Here is a 21,122-nt window from a genome sequence, read left to right as displayed (position 1 = left end):
GATATCGAAACCGAACCGAACCGAACTGAATACAATAAAAAACCCGATTGGTACCTATTTTTGTAAAACCGAAAGAATCGAACCGATCTATTCCATCCCGAACCCGAACCGTTTCCCGAAACGTCCACCCCTATCTGTAATGTCTCTTTAATGATATCTCACTTTTTTTCCCCTTATTGGAAACAATATATGCATGACTTCGTAGAAATTATTATTATTTTTTAAAAAATGAATCGTATACAAAATTTACATACAAATTTTTTTAATATTGATACTTAGTGGTAATGTAAAAGTGGTCATATTTCAATTAGCATATACATTCATTGAAATGGATCTCTTATGAGTGTTAAATCATCAATTGTCATTATATGATAGTTTGTGATAAATGCGAAGTTTATGACATATAACTAACGGTACCAATTTTTCTGATAACGTTTTTGTTATTTTGATGAAATTAGATTATAATGTCTTAGTCAACTTTTTTTTTTGCACTTCTTTATGAATAATGAAAAAGGAAAAAAGAAACTATAGTATATCTTCACGATGCGCCCCAAAATCATGGGTTTCGCACGTACTGTCTAATCCACGTGTCGAGCCACGGTTGGTTGATGATGACGAGTGTAGGCTCAGAGAAAGCGAAAGATGAGTCCAACGGATTTGCCGTGTACGGTGCGTGGGCTTTAACCGGGTTTTCTTTTCTTCGCATTATAATTATATTACGTGGGGCCCAAATGTCGACATTCTCTCTCGACCGTCCGATCTCCCAAATAATCAGGTATGATGATGTGATTTTGACCGTCCGATCTATCGCCTACGGTCAATGGTTTTGACTTTCTTTTCCGTGTGAGCGGATAGCTAAGCCTCTTTCCCACAACGGCAAAAGGGCCGAATAATTCGTATAAATGTGATAGAAAATAAACTTAATATAATGTTTTTTTAATATTTTACGAGCCACTCGAAAAATGAGCCGAGGCTTATCCTTTTTTTTCGACAATACAAATAATAAATTGTTTTCTTAAGACAAAAATATAATATCATAAACTACACTTAAAAGAAGGAATATAAAGATAATGGAAGAAGCATGTGTAATGATGTTGCCAAACCCACAAACGCCACATAAAATTGTTCGATCCGATTGTCCAACTTTAAATTATATAATAATAACGTTAATGCTCGTTAATTATTATTATTATTAATATAGGGAGGTTGATGATTTCTAAAGGTAAGTGGGGAGTGATTAATATCCGATTTGATTGGTTAATTGGGGAAAAGACGACCAACCCATCACCTGCTTTTTCACTTTCTTTAATTGGTGATTAATTATAAATTCTAATCGGATATTAATCATAACTATTCATCAACGGCTTTTGCATATATTTCTTCTCTTATAAGTTTTTAGTAATTATTGGTCTGTTATCAGATTGGTGTTCATATAACTGTGTTTTCTCTATATAGTGAATAAATTGTTCCTCTTTTTTAGAGGAAACCGATTTCTTTTTATTGACGTAAATTTCTTTTATTATTTTATTTGTCCGGTCCGTATCTTGTTTTGGTTCTTGTTCGTTGGAGAAATTCCGATCGTCTCGAGTTTTAACTTTTAAGGTTGTGTTATTATAAGGGTAATTTTTTAATCACTAATTTATAGGGACAAAAGGTGGTATGTGTCGTACAATAAATTGATCTGTTAAGCAAAATATGACCATACTATATTATATATTCATAATTTATATCCCGAGGTACAACATCGAGTTTTTAAATCATAATTTGTAATAATTTTTTGAGATAATCTAAACAGTGTAAAGCAGTAACCATTGTCTTTGTGTACTTTAGTGTACATAATAAAGATGTACATTACATTACATTACATTACATTATATATATATATATTATTTAATACGAGATAAAGGTATGGATAGATATTTTGGTACGGTTTTTAAGAATCAAACTGTACTAAACCGAAAAATACAGTATTTTTTCGAATCGAACCGTCTAAAATTCCTAGACGGTATTTTTTTTAAAGAGAACCGAATTTTTTAAAACCGAACTGAACAAATTTTAAAAAATTTTGAAAAACCGATTTTTATTAAGAAATTTTTTAAATCAGAATCGAACCGAAATCAGAATCAAATCAAACTGAACCGATTAATCAATTGGTACATATTTTTTAAAAATCAAAATAACAAAACAGAAATATTTTTGGACCGACTACGAATACCGAAATATTGGTCGGTGACGTCGGTACATGTCGGGCTAAATCAGCCCGAAAGAATAAGATACTCTAACCCATTAGCAATTATAATTTATAAAACCCAAATAAAGTTCGTGGCAATTAGAAAACCTGCACTCAACATATACGGGCTTATGTATGGAGCTATTTTCAATTTTATTTGGGCTTCCAATTTCATGTCCCTCTGGCTCTTGCTTCTCATTTCCGTTACTTTCTTTTTCCCTTTTTAATTTATCTATACTTTCTTTTTTTTTTCTTTTTTTTCTTTCCAATTTGAGGCCATTTTCTTTGACGATTTGTTACGTATCCCTCTGATTAAATTTTGCATATTTCTATTAAAAAAAAAGCATACAAAATTCCAAATTAATTAAAAACCGCATGTTTCTTCATTGGAAAAAAAAAATGCCATATGGTGTGTCTCCTTTTGGGTGGTAATAGAAGGGAAAAATTCTATAAATCAAATAACTTAATTTTCAAATTCAACTATTAGTGAATATTGAGAGAGTTTGCGATAAACAACTGCACGTTTATTTTTGGGTTAAATAATTTACATGGAGTGGGCGAATATGTAGTATTGGGCTTTGACCAGGGCCCATAAAGCAGGTCTCGATTTGTACGATTCACCGGAGCCCTAGACCGCCGGAAAATTTAATCCAAAGAGAGAGGAGAGAGATACAGAAGGGCTGGCGGGGGATTCAGTAATCGCGTCCGGCAATTCGTGCCCGTTTTGGAGCGTGTTGTTCTGAATAGTGAACCGAATTCGATCGTTAAGTAGGTGTTCTTTGTGAGGTATCGACGGAGAATATGGCGGCATCGTCGCCGTCTCTGAGCAGCAACGGCCTTTCCGCCGCCGCTACGCCTCCCCAGACCCTCCGCGGCCTCAACAAGCCCAAGTGTATCCAGTGCGGCAACGTCGCTCGCTCCAGGCATGTATCTTCACGCCGCTCCGCCTCCCAAGACCCTCCGCGGCCTCAACAAGCCCAAGTGTATCCAGTGCGGCAACGTCGCTCGCTCCAGGCATGTATCTTCACATCTCTCTCTCTCTCTCGCTCGCTCGCTCGCTCTTTCTGTTTTTCGTTTGTGGCCATTGATTTTGGTGGGGATTGGATAGTTTAGCTTACCGGGTTTACAATTCGGTGCCATAGTTTGAAAAAGTGAGGTTGGAACTGGGTTTTGAGTGTTAGAAGGGCTCGAATTCATCTCACCACCTTAGGTCTGATCTTAGTTTAGAGTTGTTAGGGTTCGAGTTTTACGGTTGTGGTGTTTTTCTCTATTGATTTGGGGAATTAAAGTTTTTCCTTTTAAGATAAACTTTTGAACTTTAGGCGCTGTGTTTTAGGGACTGATTCGGGCAGTGCCCCCTGACATTAACTCTCGTGATTCAGTTTTCTTCCCCCGGCTGATTCTCAAATGACCAGTTTGGGGGATAATTGTGGTTGAGATCGATTTTCTTATTTGTTTGCTTGAATGACCAATGCAGGTGTCCATTTCAATCTTGCAAAGGTTGCTGTTCAAGAGCAGAAAATCCCTGTCCTATTCACGGTATTCTTTTCCAGAATCTGTTCTTTTTAAGATGATAATTCGGTTCACCAAATCGTTCTGGTAGTTCATTTTTCATCATTGTGGAAGTATCAGGTTCGGGGATCTAGTGCCATATTTTTTGTTTATTTAATTTTGATATGAAAGCATGAAACTTTTGATTCTCACAAAAAAGAATTGATATTACATGAAAAAAGGAACTCTTCCTTGCATTCCTTATTCAAAGTTGCGATTACTTCTCTCAACTAAAGCAAATAGGAAAGACGAAGAATTTTGTCACTGCTTCATTCTTTGTTGTTTGTCGCAGTATTATGTATGTGGTAGCTGTATGTGTAGTCACCTGTCACCAACTAGGATTATCTGGTCAATAATGTGGTTAAAAATCGGTGGATTTTTATGTCGGCTTACTCCTTTTTTACTAATGCAGTCCTGAAAGCAGCCGCTGGATCTGCTGAGAAGACACAGGGGCAAAGTACTCCCGCATCAGATCAGAAATCATCCGAAGGAACTTCCGGGTACGGCTCACTTGCATAGTTTTTATCTTGTTTTATGTTTTTGTTTGAGAAACTGATCCCAGCTGTTTGTGTTTGGACCATCTGAAAAAGTATGAAAAGAACGGTTTTGGTTTGTTTGATTTTACTAGGACATACCATTAACTTTCAAGTTTTATCAGGCATAGTCCTAACGCAGATGCTACATACTTGTCTTTAGTTGGGAAGGCAATCCAAAATGGATAGAAAAAAGGCATTCTGAAAGATGATTCATTTGCAGTAATCATACATTTAGGGATTAAGCAGCATTGCAACCTTTGCTGGATTGAAAATTTTGTGAGTGAGTGAGCCACAGGAAAGTCTAAACATCGATTTCATGATTGAACTGGACGTAGTCCGCACCCAGATTCTTATTTCTCGTGTCTGTAGAGCAATTTACATAAAAGCTTAAAGATTTGCACTTAGTCTGCAATTGAAACAATAGTCTCATGACAATCATGCATGTAAGGTTATATGCGATGATATACAAATGTAGTTTCGGGGTATTCTAATCTCGGGCGTGAATGCATTCATGTTGGTGCTGATTATTTGTTTTTATTCTTTTCTTGATCCAGGGCTACAACTAGACTTGCATCAATCAGGCACCTTTCTAGCAACTTTGCTCAGTTTAATAACCTCAATGTCCCTCTCCGCCCGAGAAAGCCATTGACCATAAAGGTACTTAATAAGAAAACAGTTTTAATATTGCTGCTCCTTCGTTTAACATCATCATGTGGACTTATTTAGGCGCCATTTGAGAATCACCAATAAATGTTATTTGCTATGTTCTCCAGGATGCTTTAGTGTTAAATGAGTGGAGATTCTCTAAACTAAAAGAATACAGAGACAGAAACATTGAAGTAGAAAATGAAGCATTTGATCGCTACATGAAGAATGTAAATTTACTCGAAGAGGTATTTTCTTTTGCATCTGTACCGGAAGAGAACAATGACTTGGCTACTGAACAAAAAGACGATGAGAGAATCATTTCGGGGATGAAACTGAGGTTGAGATCTAATTCTGCAAGAACAGAGAGCTTTAGAGAGGGGATCCGAGAGATTATCAACCAGGGTTTGGTGAAACTTCAAAACCCTAGGGTAGATGAACAGCCAGAAAGACAGGCCAAACGGGCAAAATGGGAAGAGAGAGCTTCGGCTATGAGTGAGATTATCGATAAATTGAACAAAGCAAGAACAGAAGAGGATCTCAAGTCTTGCACAGAGATGAAATCGAAGTTATATCATCACCGCCCTGCATCCTCTGTCGAAGTTTCCGGCTATGACGCATCTGAGAAGAGCAAAGATTTACCGGGTTTTGTCAGAAGAATTGAAATTGGCGAAGAAACGCTTAAAAGAATCGACGAACAAGGCTGTTCTCTCGAGCAGATCTGAGTCTTGTGAATGCAGAGAGATATGCTATAGGAAAACATCCTGTGAAGAATCAAATTCGTCATGGATTTCTCGGGGCAGGATATCCGTCGGAAAACTTGGAGGAGTGCAAGCAAATCTTGCCCGTTTCAGATCAAACGGAAAATGGTAATGTAATTCTTGTGTGGGATGGAGCATGGGTTTGATTCCGTAAGATCAAAGATTCTTCTAAAATGATTCTCAAAGCCGTTTTAGCTCGAAGAGACAGACACTCGTGATGGCATCCATGCAAAATGGTCGGTCTTGGACGAGGGAAGTAGTAGTAGTGTCTCCCCCTTGGATTTGCATGGGTATTAGTAAATGTGATGATTCTTATCAAATTTAACCAAAGTTATTGTCGTGTGTTTCACTTTGGTGAAATGATCTATCAAATATCTTTATATATATATATATATATATATATGTTCTAAAGATACTTAACGTTGAGTATATAAAAACCCAATTGGATCGTTTTCTTTGGACACGAAGTAATTTCAGATTAAGATTTCTTCTTATAAACTTTCAACCTTTTCTTTTTGAAACTTTATTATCGTTGTCGCGGGGAACGGGGAACGCTTGTAAAAAAAAATCATGTAAAAGCATATACCACTGGAGCTTCACGCGCCACGACAACGCGTGAACGACACCGCATCGACTCGTCCATGGGAGTTGGCTTAAAATCGCTAAATGGACCACACACTGACCACTTTATATTGCAATAAATACAGCAAGAGGAGTTCTTCACGTCGCCATTACTCGGTCTTGATCTTCTGCATCACAACGCTCTTACAAAATCTCTCTCTCCCTCTCTCTCTCTCTCTGCATTGCGGCGATGGAAGGACTGATCAAAGGCTTAGTCGACGTGGCTATCGGTCACCACGATCGCCGTCACGACGACGACGACCAGGATGCGAACTCGCGGGACGAGAGATCCAGATCTAGCTGGGCTGAGGTTCGAATATCGATCCCGTTTTCATCTGGTTTACTTTGAAATATTATCTGTTCTTGATATGATCTCCATTGATCTTTGTTTCATCGTATCTGTTCTTTTTTCAAAATTTGAACCGTGTCTTTGGTAATCGTTTGATCGTTTCGCTCATTTTCCTTTATGAACCGTGTTTGTTTTTCTGAGCTCTCTGGATCCGGGAAATGATCGCAGGTGGTGTCCGGGGAAAAGGAGGAGGATCACGATCGACCGGAAAGATCGTCGTATGTTCGGCATCAGAAGCAAGAGGTAAGGAGTGCTCTTGATGCGGAATTTAAACCAAATTACGGGAATCTCGGTTTTGATTAATAAGATTGGGGTTACGCACTCTTACTGAAAATTGCCGGTCATCAATATCTGGGATTTAGTAGATTTGCTGAGCCTCATAGTACGCAGATCACGTTAAATGGTGATCGGGGAGGAAGCTTCTGAAATTTGGGACACTTGATGGTTTTGGATTCTGATTAAAGTGGATATGAAGTCTATATCCATTTGGTTTGATCTGATTTTGTGTCTTTGAAGAGCTGGTGGAAGGTCATCACATGGTCGGTATCAGGATCAAGAGGTACGATTGTGTTTTTGTGCAAGCAACGTTGCTAAGAGTTTGAAATTATCCCAAACAAAACCCGCAGAGTAGATGAGGTCGGAAGGGCTGTTAGTTCGCATACGCCTTTACATTTTCTCAGCACTTTGCATAAAATTTTGGAATTTCATATTTGATGTTTGGACGTGTTGATTTCAACCGTATTATATTCACGATATTGTTGTTATTCCTCCACGAGATGGTCTTACGTCTATTTACCATTTGATTGTTTTCGTGCAGGAGAATCAAGAGAAGAACGATGACGGATGGGAAACTGTGGGGAAAAAGAAGCCTGCAAGGCATCCGCACAAGGTTTGATCATTGATTTGCAAATTTTCAAGAAGCAATCAACAATAAAGCTTTCCCATCACCTGGATTTAGTCTGACATCTAAGTTGTTTATATCTCTTGGCAGGTTCCTCAGGACCAGTGGCAAGGGTATAAACGCCCTGCAAGCGAGCAACACTACTCGGAAGATGATCAAACTCATGAAAGCCTACAACCCTCTCAAGAAGAGCTCTCCGATCTGTCACAGGCTTGCAACAGGCTCTGGGAACTCGACTCTAACCGCCTTGTCCCTGGAAAAGACTACCAGATCGACTGCGGAGAAGGGAAAAGGGTTCACCAGAAAGAAGACATGGCTCAAGGAAGCTTGTTTTCGTGGGTGAGCGAGGATATTTTCAGGAAGCCGACGTTTGCTAGGTTCTGTTCGTTGTTAGACAATTACAACCCGAATGAAGGGTACAAGGAAGTTGTCACGACAGAGGAGAGACAAGAGCAAGCAGCCTTTATAGAGGAGATCAGCAGAACTGCCGTGATCAAGTACCTTCACAAGTACCTTTCAGACAAGGGTGTTGTCTCCGAGAGCTATCAGGAGTTCAAGAGAACGCTCACCAGTCTCTGGTTTGATCTCTATGGCCGAGGTGGTACATCAGGTTCATCTTCCGCGTTTGAGCATGTCTTTGTCGGGGAGATCAAGAATAGCGGTGAGCAACAAGTCTCTGGCTTCCATAACTGGATTCAGGTAATGTGGTTCCATCATCACATTAGTGTCATAACCCTGATTTTTGGTCGAGTCGAGGAGATTAAGAAATCATTATGGTTTTTTGGTATCGTAGTTTTATCTGGAGGAAGCGAAAGGAAGAGTAGATTACCAAGGCTATATATTCCCTAGACGTCGTGGTGAGATCGTAAGTATCATCTTCTTCTTCTTCACCTTTGTTCTGACTACAAGTAAGGAGTCGGTAAAAAAAATAGGAAAAAACGGAAGAAGAGGTGCATTTCCTTTTTTTTTTTTCTTTTTTTTTTCTTCAGCATATTAGTTAGGGTTGGCTTATTCGGGTTAACCGTTGTATTCGATTTTAGGAAAGTTATAACCAACTCCTTGTTTATATTAAATCCGACTTGGTTTGAGGTTTCATTTCAGTTTTTATTGATAAAAATTCTCATTTTTTCGAAGAAATTTTCTGTTTTTCTGTTAATTTTTTTATTCGGTTCATATTAGTTGGTTTTTGGTTTTAGAAAAAAACATTATCATTCAGTTTTTATATCAAATTCTTTTTTTGTTACGATGATATGTTATTGTTGGTTCGGTTATTAACCAAATATGTCACCCCTAATATCGCTGTCGGGTTGGTTATCAATTGCAGCCAGATGAAGAGACGCAGGTGCTGACGATACAGTTCGAATGGAACGGGGTGACGAAATCGGTGTCGAGCACACTGGTGGGAGTGAGCCCCGAGTTCGAACTGGCTCTCTACACTCTGTGTTTCTTCGTGGGAGACGAAGACAATCACATTCAGCTCGGTCCTTACTCCGTCAACGTCAAATGTTACCGCCACGGCCACCGTCTCGGCTCTGCTTTCCCCATCGCTGATTCCTAAAATAAACATACACACACACACAGTGCGAGGGTAAGCAATTCACATTATATATCTCAAACTCTCGGTGTTATTTATTACCCATAAGCTCATAATCATTAATTTACTAGACTCGCACAACCTGCCTTGTATCTTTACTTTTACCCGTATCTCAGTTGACATTGCATGCGAGTGAGGCCAAGTTGGCCAGACGATTTAAGCGCTTCTAATTGACCCTACGCGCTAGCTTCAACGCGTAAAATGTGGCGCGTGGGAACAGTTTTTATGCCTCCTTTTTTTTCATATATAATTATTGTCGTATTGAATTAATAGATATAAATAATCATGGTATGCCTTTGGGTCTAAGTAGGATTTATATCAATAATGAATGTAGTTTCAGTTCAATCGCATCTGGCCGACGCCATCTCGAGTGGCAGCGCCCATTTAGGACCAAGAAGAGCTTCCATTTACCAAAAGGCTGATTTGTCTGCCCATGACTATTATTCGGAAGGTGCAGACAAATTCGGCAAAATCCAGAAAATGTGTAATTATGTGGGGATTTTCTCATAAAAAGCAAGAGTTCTAAGAGGTTCAATGCAAAAAGCAGCCGAGGTATAATTATCATTAGACATTGAAATATCAATTTTATTCAGTGTCACACATGTAAAAAACACAGGGATAGGGAGAAATCAAACTGAAAAGTTTATTTGCCATATAATAAGGCAAGATGTGTTTTATCAAAAATAAAAATAAAAATAAAAATAAATAAGGCAAGATGTGTATAATTTAATATTCGCTAAAACTATCTCGAACATTTTCACGACACGCGGGCTGAAATTTTTAAAGTTATTGTCATTGATGGGCCTGAGATTTGGACCCTTTAAGCCCAATAAATATCCAAATGAGATCCGGATCCGTCTAGACCCAGATCCTTTAGGTTTTTACGAAGGGTCTCCTTATAAATAGAACTGAAATGTTAAAACTAGGGTTTCTTGCCATTGTTGCCCGCTCTCCGTTGCCGCTTCCCGAGATCACTCAGGCTACCAGTAACAATGGTACGACGATTCTCTCTGTCTCGGTCAAATTTGTTTTTGGTCGCTGCTCAATCGTTAGTGCTGCAAGGCCCGACAATGGATTTCTCGCTTAACTTCTGTTCATATGGGAATAGTGATTTGCTTAAAGTTCGATTGCTCGATTTGGTGGAAGAGATTCGCATCTGTTCGGATTTTCGAAAAAGAGGCGGAGTTTATTTAAATCATAACTCTCTGTTATACTTGCTTGATTTATGCATCCTCCAAAATCTGATCTCGTTGCTTGCCGGAAGTTTTCCCTTGGGGGTTGCTGTTTTTGTGTGAAACTTTGATAGTTTCACGACTTTGTTCGACATCAATCTTCCGTTTGTTTTCTGATACATGATATATTGATTTGGTTTCAGACCAAGAGAACGAAGAAGGCCGGAATTGTCGGCAAGTATGGTGAGTCTCTGCCATCAACCCTTGATAAGCATTTCCATGAAGTATCCGACTTTACTGTCTTGTCCATTTTATAAATCGGTGAAGATTCATTATCGATTTGCTTGGCAAACCCATCGAGTCTGATGGGATAATGTTCCTAGAGCTTGGTCTTGTTTGGTTAGAAAATGGATTTCGAAAAAAGTGATAAACAGAGAAAAAACCCTTTTGCATTGGAGATGATCTGTATTATGTCATTGGTCATTGTTTCTGAATCCGATGATACTTGTGTCTATGTCAAGGTACCCGTTATGGTGCCAGTCTAAGGAAGCAGATCAAGAAGATGGAAGTGAGCCAACACAGCAAGTACTTCTGTGAGTTTTGTGGAAAGGTACTAATGTCTTGATTTCATGGGTGTGTTTTTTCTAAATCCAAAACCAAAGGATGTTGTTTATCAAATGAAACCCATTGCTTCTGTTGCAGTATTCCGTCAAGAGGAAGGCTGTTGGAATTTGGGGATGTAAGGATTGCGGGAAGGTCAAGGCTGGTGGTGCTTACACTATGAAGTATGAACACCCTTTTTCGCTATTCCTTTTGCTGAGCATTCTCATTTTCTTCCCTCCTCTAACTTTGAATCCTTTGCTTTTTCTGTGTGTGAAATTCGGCAGCACTGCAAGTGCTGTGACAGTGAGGAGTACCATCAGAAGGCTGAGAGAGCAAACTGAGAGCTAGAAGGGATAAGACCCGGTTTATTCGAATTTAGAGTGCTTTGGACTGATTTTTTCCACCTTTGAAGTTGTTTTTGTATTCGAACCTGTCACAGAGACCAGATTATCTTCTCTCTTTTCTATGTCTGATCAAGTTTCTGTGTTTTTTTTTAGTTTTGTGTTGATGCATGTCTTGTCTGGCATTGAACTTGTCCTGTTATTTAAGCAAATGTCTGATCTGAGATAAAAGCACGATACGTTAGGGTTTGATTATGAGTTATAACCATGGAGAGGAAAGGAAATGCAATTTACCCGATCATGTGAGTGATCCATTGCAGCGTAACCTCTCTATTCGTATCAGTGTTTCAAAGGGTCCAATGTTCCCGGAATCCCAAAACGGGAAACAACGACCTTAGCTTATGGTGAAGTGATAATATACGAGTTACTCTTGAACGGTTTTCAATTTAATCGCTCGTCGTCTGCTCATCTTTAACTTTAAACGGTTTTCACGTTCAGTAAATCTATCCAATTTTCCGAGAAAACCCACATATTTTGGTTCTCTTATTTTCTGTTTTATCCCGTATATAATGTGTATTTTAGAACACAGTTATAAAATCCGCTTAGTCATCGAAGCTGATATCATAATCATGTGCAGATTAACGACGCGGTTACGATTTTTTTGGGGACAATATGCTGCATGCATGAACACGAAGCCTGTTAGGGAGCCCGGGGGTAGCCTGAAACGACAGCGTATTTATCTCCATGTGGTCAACTGTCAACATCAATTGAACAAAAAAAGCAGGAAAAGAATGGTACAAGAAAACAAAACAGATCTTAATCCGCCATGAATGTTGAAAGATTCCAGGACGTAAACCACCGAGTTGACTCACCAACTCTCTGCCTTTCATTATTTTTAGATTCCTCGTCTTCCCCATGAAACATCGGGCTCCCTTTCCTTTTCTCGCTCTCTCACTCCTCCTCCTCCTCGATGCCTCGCCGACCAAACGACGCCGAGCCCGGGCGTTTTACCTCCGCCGCTCTTCTCTTCATCGGCTTGATCTCATGCCTTGTCGTCTACGCCGTCATCTCCTCGGTCCTCCGCCCCAACGATCCTAGCCGCGATCCCACCGCCCGGGTTTCCGAGAACCGCCGTGTAGCTGCGGCGGAGGGCGGCGCAGGGTGTTGCCGTGGAATCGATAATCTGGAGCTGTGGGGTCCGGCGGTGAAGTGGGGGTCGGATTTCAAGCTCGATTCGTCGGAGGACTGTTGCAAGGCGTGTAAGGGTATGTGCAGCGGCACCGACGGGCCTTGCCTGTGCGACACCTGGGTGTTCTGTGGGAACAAAGAGGCTTGCGGGTCGAAATTTGGCGAGGTGGGTTTATCGGATCTTGGTGTTCTTCGCCCGTTTTCTGATCGATTTAGGGTTCATTTCGTGGGATTGGGCCTCGTGCTCGGATTCTAGGAGCTTAGATCGTTGACAGATGCTCAATTGAGCTGGTCCTCTGTTCAAATTCCAGAAAACTTTGTTACTTGGAAGAACTTTTGTGATCGGAATGTGGTTCAAAATTCCAGAGATTTGGTCGAAAATTTCTGAGTTTGGAAGATTTTCCGTGTTGTGCATGACTGGAGATTGTGCTCGGATCCTCTTAGCTTAGTGGTTGAGAAACATAGAGATGAGCTTGCTGTTGAGTCAAGTTCCTGAGATTCTCTTACAGTTCTCTAATTTGGTAGATTTTTTCTTGAGTTTCTCATTTCAATTTTCTTGCGCAGTGTTGGTTGAAGAAGCAAAAAGATGCATTGGCACCTGATCGGCAAGAAGGTGGCCAGAAAGAAATGTGGACATCTGGGCTCATCTTCGGACATGGCGAGGTACTTTGAAACATGTCTGAAAATCCTTGTAAATTTCTGGAAACTGATACTACCGAACCGATACTACTCTTTGAGGTGAGATTTTGCTGTTTAAAACAAAATCTCATCTCTCTGAGTGCAGTGCTCGATGATAGCCGCACGATTTTCTTCTTGCGGTGGAAGCTTTTTACGTTCTTAACAGTTGTTCTTCTTAATGTTACTGATGTTTTATGGGTTGATTTTCTTCTCCCAACCAGGGAATTGTCGTCTTTGAGACAGACCATGGCAGACTTCATGTCAAAGTTAGTAACTTTACAGTCTTTCTTTCACTCCCCAACAGAATTTTGAGTTTCCGGTCCTTCCATTCTTAGAACCCGTACAAGGTTTCATATCATATCAATGATTTGGTTCATTGCAGCTTCACCCAGAGTGCGCCCCTCATTCAGTGTACTATATTCTTAGTTTATTGAGGCTGCACCACTGCGCTGGCTGCCATTTCTATCGGGCAGAGAGCAGAGGATCACACTGGGATTCAGAAGGCAACCATGTTAACAATGTAAGATTCTTCGATCTTATAGCGTTTTGTCTTTGGCGATACAGATCTCTGTTTTGTTTAAGACATTGACGCATTGGCGTTTTCCATTACTTGGCTTTTCCATTTCAAGCCTTTTCCAACGTCATGTTCCTTTTCTTGAGTTTCAAAGATCCATGGTTGTAACTGATGTCTGATTGTTTTATAGCATAAGCTCCCATTTGGTGCAGTTACTATCTGATCACCGAGGTTGTATTTGATACATTCTCTTTGCAAATTTCAGTCTATGGTATCTGATACAATCTTCAACGTCGATAAAGGGGTGTTTTTGTATTTGATAAATCCAGACAGTTGGGTATCAAATAGTCTTTTCTATACTGCCATGGCTTCCGAGCTCTTTTTTTACATGCCAGATCATTGTGAATCTTGCAATTTCGAGCTTAGAATGTTTTCCTGAAAGTTCTTCACTTTGTGAATTCTGCAGGCTCCATATGGTCCACCGTTTGGTCTGATCCAAGGAATTCTCGAAGCGGAAGGAAACCCGTTTAAACCAATCCCGAAGGAGCATTGCCCGACCATAGGACGTGGGTCGGTGGCTTGGGTCGGGTCAGGACCGGAATTCTTCGTAAGCCTGGCTAACCACCCGGAATGGAAGAACTCCTACACGGTCTTTGGATCTGTTCTTCCGGAGGACATGGAAGTTGCGGAGAAGATCGCGGGTCTACAGACCAGACCCGATGTCTGGAACAGCGTCAACGTGTCCGTGTTGGAGAAACCTGTGTCTTTTGTCGTCCGGAGAATGAAAAAGGACCGAGAAATACATGTGGATGGTTCTTGATTCTTCTCTCTTTTTGGTTTTCTTCTTAATTGGCTTCCTGTTTTATGCAGGAATTGGATTTTTTTTTTGGCTTTTTAATAGTTAATATCAAGCTTTCTTCTTGGCCTTAAGGTTAAATTACAATTGTCTTTTTACCCCCAAGAAAATTACTATTGTCAAAACATCATAGTTATAACTAAAATGTCATGTAGAAGCGAAACGTGATTACTTGATAATGAATTTTTAACCCCTGTACCAAACATTTTTATATAGGTTGCTTAAAATTTAGTTTTGGGAATAAAACGATGACGTGGCATTTGAGACGGTCGAAACGACGGCGTATGAGGTCGCAAAAAAATGAGCAAAAGCGCGTCAAGGCGTCGCAATAATAGCACGGCTACGACAATCACGCCCGCGATACACCTAAACCGCGCGTGTACGGCGGCGGAGGAGTAGGTGCGTCGTTTGCACGCGTCACGTCCCTCGGCGCACTTTAGCACCACCCCCGCCGCCCCCTCCCTCCTCTTCGGCCCACCATGACCCAACCCTTCTTATCTCTCACTCTTCTAACCTACGCCTCCTCTCCTCCGCTCCCTTTTATCCTTCACCTTCCCCTCCTCCTCCTCCTCCTCCTCCTCCATCATGTCGACTCCTGACGATGGATCTCTCACATCTGTCGCCCACGCTGACGCCTCCGCAGCCGCTGTTACGGTTGCCGCCACGACGCGGAGGGTTCCGCCTCCGTGCTGGACCGACGAAGAAACCCTAGCCCTCGTCAACGCCTACAAGGAAAAGTGGTTCGCCCTCCGCCGCGGTAACCTCCGCGCCGCTGACTGGGACGACGTCGCCGCCTCCGTGTCTGCGTCGTCTTCTGGCGAAGGTCCACCGAAGTCGGCTATACAGTGCCGCCACAAGATCGAGAAGCTCCGGAAACGGTACCGCGCCGAGAAGCAGCGGTGCCTTAACCGACCAGGCAAGTTCTCTTCCTCCTGGGATTTGTTCCCTCTGTTGGATGCCATGGGGTTCGCGCCCCCGACGCCGGCGGCCGTCGAATCTCAGGACCCTGATATGGAACATGATTATGACATCAAAGGCGGCCCCATGGACGGATTCAGGGCTAGTAAATCTAAAAGGTTTGGAAAATTGGATGCCTTTTCTGATTGTGGTCGAGATCTCGGAGACGGGTTTGGATTTAGGTCTAGGGCGAAAAATCACATGCAATTTTCTGGTGGTTTCAAGGGTGAGTTTGATTCGGATTACGATTCGAGTGGTGGGTTTGGATTGAAGAGGAAATACAACGGGAATTTTAAGCCTAGTGTTGATCTCGATGGCGATTCGGATGACGAGATTATGTTACAGCCCAAGACGGTTAGGACTAAGGCTCACGGCAAACCTTCCACCGTCGGTTTCAGCCACGCCGGCGGTGGCTTCCCTATCAAGTCGTTTGGTGACAGGAACTTTGCTTCTCCTGGGTTCAAGCCCAAGAGCTTCAGCAGGTCTGACGTGGATTTCTCTCCCAATCTCGATTACGACGATGAAATCTATGGTGGAACCAACAGAGGAGATGGATTTAACCAGCGGAGTCAAGGTTCACGGGGCTCGATACAAGCAAACGGGAACTACACCCGCTATGCAGGTGCTCCGAATGGTTACGGATCTTCATCAAGATTAGGTTATGGACAGAGCAATGCAGCAGATACAGAACCCGACCCGATTGATGAGGTAGTATCGTCGATCAAGATGTTAACAGAGATGTTTGTAAGGGTGGAGAATTCGAAGATGGAGATGGCGAAGGAGATGGAGAAGACACGAATGGAGATGGAGCTGAAGCATTGCCAGATGATGCTTGAATCGCAGCAGCAGATCATCGACGCCTTCACTGAAGCATTGATCGAGAAGAAGAGGAAGAAGAAGGAGAACGAGAACGCGAAGAACTCAATCAAAAGCACTCAAGCGTGAAGAGAGAGGTAGTGAACTTGACTATAATTGATCATCTATAAGTTTGCTTGGTATGATTAACAGCGCTGAAGGGTGGTAGAACAAAAAGCGGCCTCTTCTTGTTTAGTGAGGGGAGAAAAAGGACCGTAAGTGAAAAACCTGACGCTTAACTGGTCGGATTCCGATTCACTTTCACTTGGTTAGTATAAATAGCGTTTTTGGAGGGAAGGATGTAGACGGCTGAATTGTTGTTCTGCCAAATTTGCTTTTTGGTAGGAAGGAAGAACTGCCCGTATCTCTTCTATGCTTTTAGTTTCTTGTTTTTTGTTTTTCTGCTACTTTGGTGGTGGTTATCGAAAGATTCTTGAGAAAATTCCTAGGCTTTCCCCCTCAGAAACTTACTTTTATTTGGGTAACCGCGTATCCTGGGTCGAGGTCCAGACTAATCCCGAAGTCAGAGAGAAGCCATGTGAATACCTCCTCTACAGTCTGGAGTTCGAATTCAGGACGGGACAAACGTTTTGTTCCGTTTCACCGGTTGAACTACCCAGATTGGATGCTTTTGATTGAGAAAACAAGCTCATAGTTACTTTGCAAACGGTATGATGCGGGTGTGACGGTGTTGCTGGGCACAAACTCTCGGGTGGAACGGAGATGAAAATCTGAATCTCAGGTTCGGGTTTGGATTCGAGTTTTGAATCTCGAGATCAAAATCTGAATCTGGGATTAGGGTTTGCCTTATGGTGTCACTTTGCATGCATCCTGTCCGAAAGAAAGTGGTGAAATAGACAACTGGAAAAATAAATATCGTAACTTTGATCCTTATGCCATTACATTAAAGGCCAAAAGAGAGAGTCAATTTTATCTTATTAAAACTATATTGCTAATTTACGTTTAATTGTCATTTAAGCTTAATGGGCTTGTGGCCCATTTCTCATGACCGCTTAATATAATGTCATCCGGGTCATAGGGATGGATGTTCGGGGTTTGGGTTCTATTATTTTGTGGATTTTAGATTTTTAGAATTTAGAATATATACATGTATATACATACACACACATGATTAAATTCGAATTGGTTCGGTTTTGCCTAACCAAACCAAAATAATCACGTCTGCATGCGTTATCTACATGCCCAATGCTTTCTTTTATATGAATACGGGCAACTTTAGATTTCATGTCATCGTCTGAAAATAGTGTGTGTGTGTGTGTGGGTATATATTATATACTATGAAATATTAAGAACTCTTGCTTGCTATCGAAGCATTCCCAATGTTCAATTGTTCATGTAATCATTTGAAAGCAAACTCAAAAAAGGGTCACCTTGCCTTTCATTCGCAATGAGTAATTTTTTATAAGAAAAAAATATATTTGATATATGGACCGTTTTTAATGTTGAATTAGCGATTCGAATTGGAAAGATTTACTAACTCGGGCAATTTCGTATAAATCACTATTCAATAATACGCAATAATAAATTCTATCATAATCATTCATGCGTAAAATTTTTGTCGGCTTATAACCACAGATTTTAAATTACTACCCGTTCATATGGATATATAAACCAAAGATTCAAGATATGTTTCAAAGATTTTTGCATACATGTCTCCAAAGTAATGATTTCATATCAAAATAATCAAATGCCTTGAGTAGATAAGCGTTGTCAAATGTAATTCCGTGTGGGATTAGCCATATTACCGCTTACACGCCAAAAACGGATTTTCAACAAAAGTGTAATGAGTTATATATATATATATATATCCATTGGATAAAAATAATTAAAAACTACAACTCTTGAATTTCAAAGTTTGACGAGGAAAAATAAAATAAAAACCTTGAAAATTACCGCTCATATTTATCAACTATATATATAAATCAATTCTTATCCAATGGACGACGTCAAGAGATTTTTTTCTTTTTCAAGCTTGGTGGGTGTACTCTTATCCTTGTTTTTTTAAAGTTGCGTACAACACAGGAAAAATCATATGGTGCGAATTATATTATCTTAAAAGATGTGGTTTAATATTTATACGGATGCGGTATATATATATATATATATATATATATATATATATAATCAGAACAAAAATAAAGAAATAAATGCTTGCTAAATATTTTCAATTTTAATGTCAGTGAAATGGCAGTATATGATAGTGATGTTCTCCTTGTTATAAATTTGGTAATGCGGGTTATAATATGCTGTATGCGCGTGCATATAGTAATGAACAAATAAATGGTCGTGAGATATAAATGAATATGGATGAACATTGAAAATTATGGATAATTGACTTTGACTCAGTTTCCGAGTGCATGTGTGGTGGCTCAGCCCCCAACTATATGTATATGTATAATATATATATATAAAGTCTGCCCATCGTATATTATATAAAACCAGCATTAAGATCAAGCTAGACTTTTAATTGGCAAAGGATACAAAGCATGCACAACGGTGTTAATTATGGGGAATTTAGACCATTCGTGCAAGTGGTATTATATATGCAAAAAAAAATTATAATGTAGTTTACATAACAAGTTTTATATCATTATTCATCACGTAATACCATCATCAATCGCATATGTATGTATACATAACATATCAAGCAATTCAAATTATTACACCGGATTATAATGAACTTGATCATAGTAACCTTCCCCCCACCCCCAAAAAAAAAAATAATCCCTTCTAATAAAGCATGCAAATATTGGGAATGTCGGCCCACAAAATGATATGTGACATATACCCACAGAGAGAGGCCGATCCATCTCCTTAATCAAAAGAAACGTCTACGTCTAATCAACTCGAAATTAAAAAAAAAAATAATAATAGTAATAGTAACAATAGTAATAATAAATAAATAATACAGCGTTTAGTTTGCGAGAGGAACGTGTGAACATATGGGGGGCCGGCTGCGTGATCGATGACTCAGCTATATGCAATGCCTCTTCTGTTTCACCCTATAAATACGCCCTCGAGTTTCCTCTTCCTTGTCATCCCTCAAAGCTAAATCCATTCTATTAGTAAGAAAAAAAACATATTATTCTTTGCTTCTGTTTTGTAATTATTACAAGACAAGATGAAGAGTTTGTGTTTCGCTGCTCTTGTTCTCCTTCTCCTGCCTGCCCTTTCCTACTGCCAGTCGGGCAACACTCAGGCCACCGTTGACGGTTCTACATCAAGTACGTGTGTGTATATATATATATCGTAAATGCAAGTTTTATGTTTTCGAATCAAAAAACAGAGTTATGTTATATATATATTTTATAATACGTTTTCTGGAAAATAATAAACTTTTTTTTTATAAAATTTTGCAGTTCAGAAAGCATGCAAATATGGTCGATATGGGGTCGAAGCAAATGGCGGCAGAGTAACGGGTGTTAATGGTGCTCTCTGGCGTAACGGAGCTGGCTGTGGTGATTGCTATCAGGTTTATTTATACTCACTCAAAACTCCATGCAAAAGAAAAAAACACGAACTTTGTCGTCATGCACAATACTAATACTGTAATACACCATGTACATGCATGCATGCATGGACATTATATGTACGTAGGTGATATGCACGAACACGCAGCTGTGTAACAGCCAAGGCGTGACGGTGCTGGTAACGAACCAAGGCGGCAACGATTTCAACATGGCGCCAGCGGCGTTCCGTGCGATGGCTCGGCCAGGGTTGGAGGACCGGCTCGTGTCGGCTGGAATCGTAGGCGTCTCGTACCGGAGGGTGGCATGCCAATTCCCGGGCAGGAACGTCTTCGTCTGGCTCACCGACGACACCCGCCCTTCCCAGTACTTGTCCCTCACCTTGTTGAACGTTGGTGGTGTTAACGACATTTCCCGCATTCAAGTCATGGTAAAAATACAGTTTTAACTCTCGATTTTTTGAAATTCGAACCGTTCGAGCATATGGGTTATCCGAATTTTTCCGGTTTCTTGGTTACGAAAATGAAACATGACTTGTTTGGGGTTATAACAGGGTGCTGAGGGGAGATGGGTAACGCTGACGCAAGTGGTCGGTGAGGTGTATGCCACGTCGGACATACCGAGTGGATCGCTCTCGGTGAGGGTTATGTTCAGCGGAAGTTCCACGTGGCGTCAAGCCAACAACGTTATTCCTAGGGGATGGGGCCCAGACCAGAGCTACGACACCAACTTCCAAGTCAGCTAAAATACGACGTCGTAATTTGCTCCGGGCTGGCCAGAAGAATACCGATGATGTGGACCCTTTCTTTTGTTTGTGTGAAAATAAAGGCTTATATGTAAAATTATATTTGCCGCGTGAGACTCCGTGCCCCAATTCGATTGGGTGGCTTTGGAGTCTATAATAATAATAATTACTAAATGGTTGTATTTTAAATTGGATGAAGTTTGACTGAATAAAGTTCAGGCCGGCCTATTTGTGCTTTTGTCTATGCAAATTATCCAAAACCAGCATTTTCTTTTTGTTACAAGACGATATATAAATTTATAAATTTATATAAATTTGTTACAACTGCACTATTATCACCTCTATAACACCCTTCTTATTCAGCGGAAGTCTTCATCGAAAGAGTATATGGTGTTATAAAATGATAAACAAAAACCAGAGTATACGAAGGAATCATAAGATTTTTCCTCTTGATCGGCCGGAAAGCTGGTACAAGGCTCATGCCATGTTTTTCTAAGCCATCATTCATGATTTTCTTCCATGTTATTAACCCCCCCC

General features: G+C 40.4%; 6 protein-coding genes across 6 annotated transcripts; all 6 read left to right on the top strand.

The window, feature by feature from the left end:
• Positions 1–2,859: 2,859 nt before the first annotated feature.
• LOC104812740 lies at positions 2,860–6,107 on the top strand. Its single transcript, XM_010540061.2, has 5 exons — positions 2,860–3,153; positions 3,708–3,769; positions 4,194–4,281; positions 4,872–4,974; positions 5,091–6,107. Exons 1-5 carry the CDS (start codon positions 3,032–3,034, stop codon positions 5,685–5,687), a joined length of 972 nt encoding a protein of 323 aa, XP_010538363.1. The 5' UTR covers positions 2,860–3,031; the 3' UTR covers positions 5,688–6,107.
• A 329-nt stretch (positions 6,108–6,436) lies between these two features.
• LOC104813328 (poly(U)-specific endoribonuclease-B) lies at positions 6,437–9,418 on the top strand. Its single transcript, XM_010540892.1, has 7 exons — positions 6,437–6,654; positions 6,862–6,985; positions 7,206–7,252; positions 7,511–7,582; positions 7,685–8,293; positions 8,388–8,459; positions 8,919–9,418. Exons 1-7 carry the CDS (start codon positions 6,535–6,537, stop codon positions 9,150–9,152), a joined length of 1,278 nt encoding a protein of 425 aa, XP_010539194.1. The 5' UTR covers positions 6,437–6,534; the 3' UTR covers positions 9,153–9,418.
• A 692-nt stretch (positions 9,419–10,110) lies between these two features.
• On the top strand, positions 10,111–11,538 carry LOC104812739 (60S ribosomal protein L37a-1). The gene is made up of 5 exons (XM_010540060.1): positions 10,111–10,183; positions 10,564–10,603; positions 10,882–10,970; positions 11,063–11,145; positions 11,248–11,538. Exons 1-5 carry the CDS (start codon positions 10,181–10,183, stop codon positions 11,309–11,311), a joined length of 279 nt encoding a protein of 92 aa, XP_010538362.1. The 5' UTR covers positions 10,111–10,180; the 3' UTR covers positions 11,312–11,538.
• Positions 11,539–12,108: 570 nt separating this feature from the next.
• On the top strand, positions 12,109–14,621 carry LOC104812738. Its single transcript, XM_010540059.2, has 5 exons — positions 12,109–12,658; positions 13,057–13,155; positions 13,392–13,436; positions 13,553–13,690; positions 14,151–14,621. The coding sequence occupies exons 1-5, from the start codon at positions 12,275–12,277 to the stop codon at positions 14,502–14,504; spliced, it is 1,020 nt and encodes a 339-aa protein (XP_010538361.1). The 5' UTR covers positions 12,109–12,274; the 3' UTR covers positions 14,505–14,621.
• Positions 14,622–14,859: 238 nt separating this feature from the next.
• LOC104812737 lies at positions 14,860–16,759 on the top strand. The gene has a single exon (XM_010540057.2). It carries the CDS (start codon positions 15,126–15,128, stop codon positions 16,440–16,442), a length of 1,317 nt encoding a protein of 438 aa, XP_010538359.1. The 5' UTR covers positions 14,860–15,125; the 3' UTR covers positions 16,443–16,759.
• A 2,642-nt stretch (positions 16,760–19,401) lies between these two features.
• On the top strand, positions 19,402–20,829 carry LOC104812736 (expansin-like B1). The gene is made up of 4 exons (XM_010540056.2): positions 19,402–19,597; positions 19,733–19,845; positions 19,971–20,270; positions 20,394–20,829. The coding sequence occupies exons 1-4, from the start codon at positions 19,495–19,497 to the stop codon at positions 20,583–20,585; spliced, it is 708 nt and encodes a 235-aa protein (XP_010538358.1). The 5' UTR covers positions 19,402–19,494; the 3' UTR covers positions 20,586–20,829.
• Positions 20,830–21,122: the final 293 nt, after the last annotated feature.

This window comes from Tarenaya hassleriana, unplaced genomic scaffold (assembly GCF_000463585.1).
Source record: "Tarenaya hassleriana unplaced genomic scaffold, ASM46358v1 Cleome2, whole genome shotgun sequence".
NCBI classification, from domain to species: domain Eukaryota; kingdom Viridiplantae; phylum Streptophyta; class Magnoliopsida; order Brassicales; family Cleomaceae; genus Tarenaya; species Tarenaya hassleriana.
The sequence above is the reverse complement of the archived record's forward strand: the minus strand, read 5'-3'. Positions and strand labels throughout refer to the sequence as shown.

Coding starts and splice junctions, on each gene's coding strand:
- LOC104812740 (XM_010540061.2), top strand. CDS start 3,032: ATGGCGGCATCGTCGCCGTCTCTGAGCAGCAACGGCCTTTCCGCCGCC. Junction 3,770..4,193: donor AAATCCCTGTCCTATTCACG/GTATTCTTTTCC, acceptor TTACTAATGCAG/TCCTGAAAGCAGCCGCTGGA. Junction 4,975..5,090: donor GAAAGCCATTGACCATAAAG/GTACTTAATAAG, acceptor TATGTTCTCCAG/GATGCTTTAGTGTTAAATGA.
- LOC104813328 (XM_010540892.1), top strand. CDS start 6,535: ATGGAAGGACTGATCAAAGGCTTAGTCGACGTGGCTATCGGTCACCAC. Junction 6,986..7,205: donor ACCAAATTACGGGAATCTCG/GTTTTGATTAAT, acceptor TTTTGTGTCTTT/GAAGAGCTGGTGGAAGGTCA. Junction 8,460..8,918: donor CTAGACGTCGTGGTGAGATC/GTAAGTATCATC, acceptor TATCAATTGCAG/CCAGATGAAGAGACGCAGGT.
- LOC104812739 (XM_010540060.1), top strand. Junction 10,971..11,062: donor TCTGTGAGTTTTGTGGAAAG/GTACTAATGTCT, acceptor CTTCTGTTGCAG/TATTCCGTCAAGAGGAAGGC. Junction 11,146..11,247: donor GGTGGTGCTTACACTATGAA/GTATGAACACCC, acceptor GAAATTCGGCAG/CACTGCAAGTGCTGTGACAG.
- LOC104812738 (XM_010540059.2), top strand. CDS start 12,275: ATGCCTCGCCGACCAAACGACGCCGAGCCCGGGCGTTTTACCTCCGCC. Junction 13,156..13,391: donor TCATCTTCGGACATGGCGAG/GTACTTTGAAAC, acceptor TCTCCCAACCAG/GGAATTGTCGTCTTTGAGAC. Junction 13,691..14,150: donor AAGGCAACCATGTTAACAAT/GTAAGATTCTTC, acceptor TGAATTCTGCAG/GCTCCATATGGTCCACCGTT.
- LOC104812737 (XM_010540057.2), top strand. CDS start 15,126: ATGTCGACTCCTGACGATGGATCTCTCACATCTGTCGCCCACGCTGAC.
- LOC104812736 (XM_010540056.2), top strand. CDS start 19,495: ATGAAGAGTTTGTGTTTCGCTGCTCTTGTTCTCCTTCTCCTGCCTGCC. Junction 19,598..19,732: donor CGTTGACGGTTCTACATCAA/GTACGTGTGTGT, acceptor AAAATTTTGCAG/TTCAGAAAGCATGCAAATAT. Junction 19,846..19,970: donor GCTGTGGTGATTGCTATCAG/GTTTATTTATAC, acceptor ATATGTACGTAG/GTGATATGCACGAACACGCA.